This window comes from Penaeus monodon, chromosome 22 (genome assembly GCF_015228065.2).
Source record: "Penaeus monodon isolate SGIC_2016 chromosome 22, NSTDA_Pmon_1, whole genome shotgun sequence".
NCBI lineage: Eukaryota > Metazoa > Arthropoda > Malacostraca > Decapoda > Penaeidae > Penaeus > Penaeus monodon.
The window spans coordinates 25,222,689-25,224,388 of NC_051407.1; the positions used below are offsets into that span (position 1 = coordinate 25,222,689).

Here is a 1,700-nt window from a genome sequence, read left to right on the forward strand (position 1 = left end):
GAAGCAGCTAAGATCCTGTCTGGTGTGTCCGATTACCTTTGTTTGTTTGTTTTATTCGACAGTGTAATGTAGGAATACCTTAACACACTACCATTAATTAAGGGAAGAGTTCATCTATTCTCCCCATCTATTTAACGAATTAACATGCCCAATTACTCCTTTAAGCACAGACAATCTTCAAAATTCAGATATGAACTAAAACACAGTTGTTAGAAGACACCTATTGTGGCCTCGGGGACCACGAGGGAGGAGGGGGGGGCGGCCGCGGTGTTCGTCGCCCCCTCTGTCTGTCAACATCGTCATACTTGACCCTCACACTGGTGCGGGATTTCACTTCTTTCTTTTATAGAAAATTATTGTTGATGATAGTCGCATCTGTAGGCGTCCATTACATCATTTTCTGGAATATTTTGTTAATATTTACTCGTGTCTACACGTGAAGGAAGTATCATAACTCCGACACGACAAAAACACGTAATTGGCAGCAAAGATTTCAGATCCTGGCAGGTTGGGCCAGACCGTCGGAAGTCGTGCGCTGGCTCCTCACGACTTGCGGCGGCGCTCCACCCGCTCTCCGCCGGCTCAACACGGCCGAAAACCACGTGACACACTACACAGAATATCGTCCTAAATTATTCATCGCCCTGAAGTTCCTTGTAACCTTCGCGGCGTCTGCCATAATTCGGAGCAAGAGAATGCTATGCTTCAGTCTTCACATGACTCAGATTCTCATGGGACCTGAACCGAAGACCGTCCGTAGCACCTCGCACATCCTCAACTCCTTGACGCTCCTGTCCCGATCCGGTGGCAGAACGTACTATACGTCCATCTCCGTAAGGTCGACAGCCAGGCGGAGTCGCAGCAGAGGATCGTCCATTTGACGTCTGGCCCAGTGACGCTGCAGCTCCCACCACGAGCCTGCGAGGGGGGAGGAGGGAGGCAGCAGTAGACAGCGAGAATGGCGGGTTTAGACAGCCACACTTTTACTCCGCGTTTGGTTAATCCGTGTCTACTTGAGTTGTGTGTTAATAGTTTAGGCCGTGCAGTTGAAGAGCAGCGACTTGTTGAAATACACGGGAGGCCCCTCTGCAAAAGAGAGAAAAGCGCATTATTTTCTACAAGGCGGATCCGCTCCGACCCCTACAGCTGTGGACGTCTCTACGACTGGAATCTTGTAAAAGAATTTGATTAACGAATCGCCGGCATGTAAATCATATGTTAATTTCCTACGAGCTAGAGAAAGCGCAACTTCCGAAATGCTAAGCGGAACACATAAGCAGAAGGAATCGCCGCTATAAGTAATTATGTGACCTTTCCCTTTCCTCCCGTGCACAAAGGAAGCAGTTTGCATATCCTCTCTCTGGACCCTTCCTCATCCCCCCACCCCCTTTAACAGGGACTGATCAGCCCCCGAGAGACAACGGACTTCCCTGCCCTGACAGCTGATACCTCGCCGCCTCTGGACTTATAACTAAAGCATACCGTTGGTACAGCTTCATGCGGTTAGTGAGGTGCACACAGTTTGGAAGAAAAAAAAGGCAGAAGGCATTATTCCTAACATAGGGGAGATATAATCTATGGCCCATTATGTAATCTTCGCCTCCAGCATCACTAATCCCGCCCGTCTCCTCACATCGCGGTACAGTCCCCTCACAACCCAGGCACTTCCAATGAAACACAGACAAAAGTAATGCAAAATA

At 48.9% G+C, this 1,700-nt stretch overlaps 1 protein-coding gene across 1 annotated transcript in view; it reads right to left on the reverse strand.

Annotated features, from left to right (window-relative positions):
- LOC119587042 (dachshund homolog 1-like) overlaps nt 1-1,700 on the reverse strand; it is a gene marked incomplete at its 5' end in the record, with an annotated part of 99,624 nt that continues 97,924 nt past the window's right edge. The window contains 1 exon segment of the mRNA XM_037935790.1: nt 1-1,086. Within this exon segment, the coding sequence (XP_037791718.1) occupies nt 1,034-1,086 (53 nt within the window).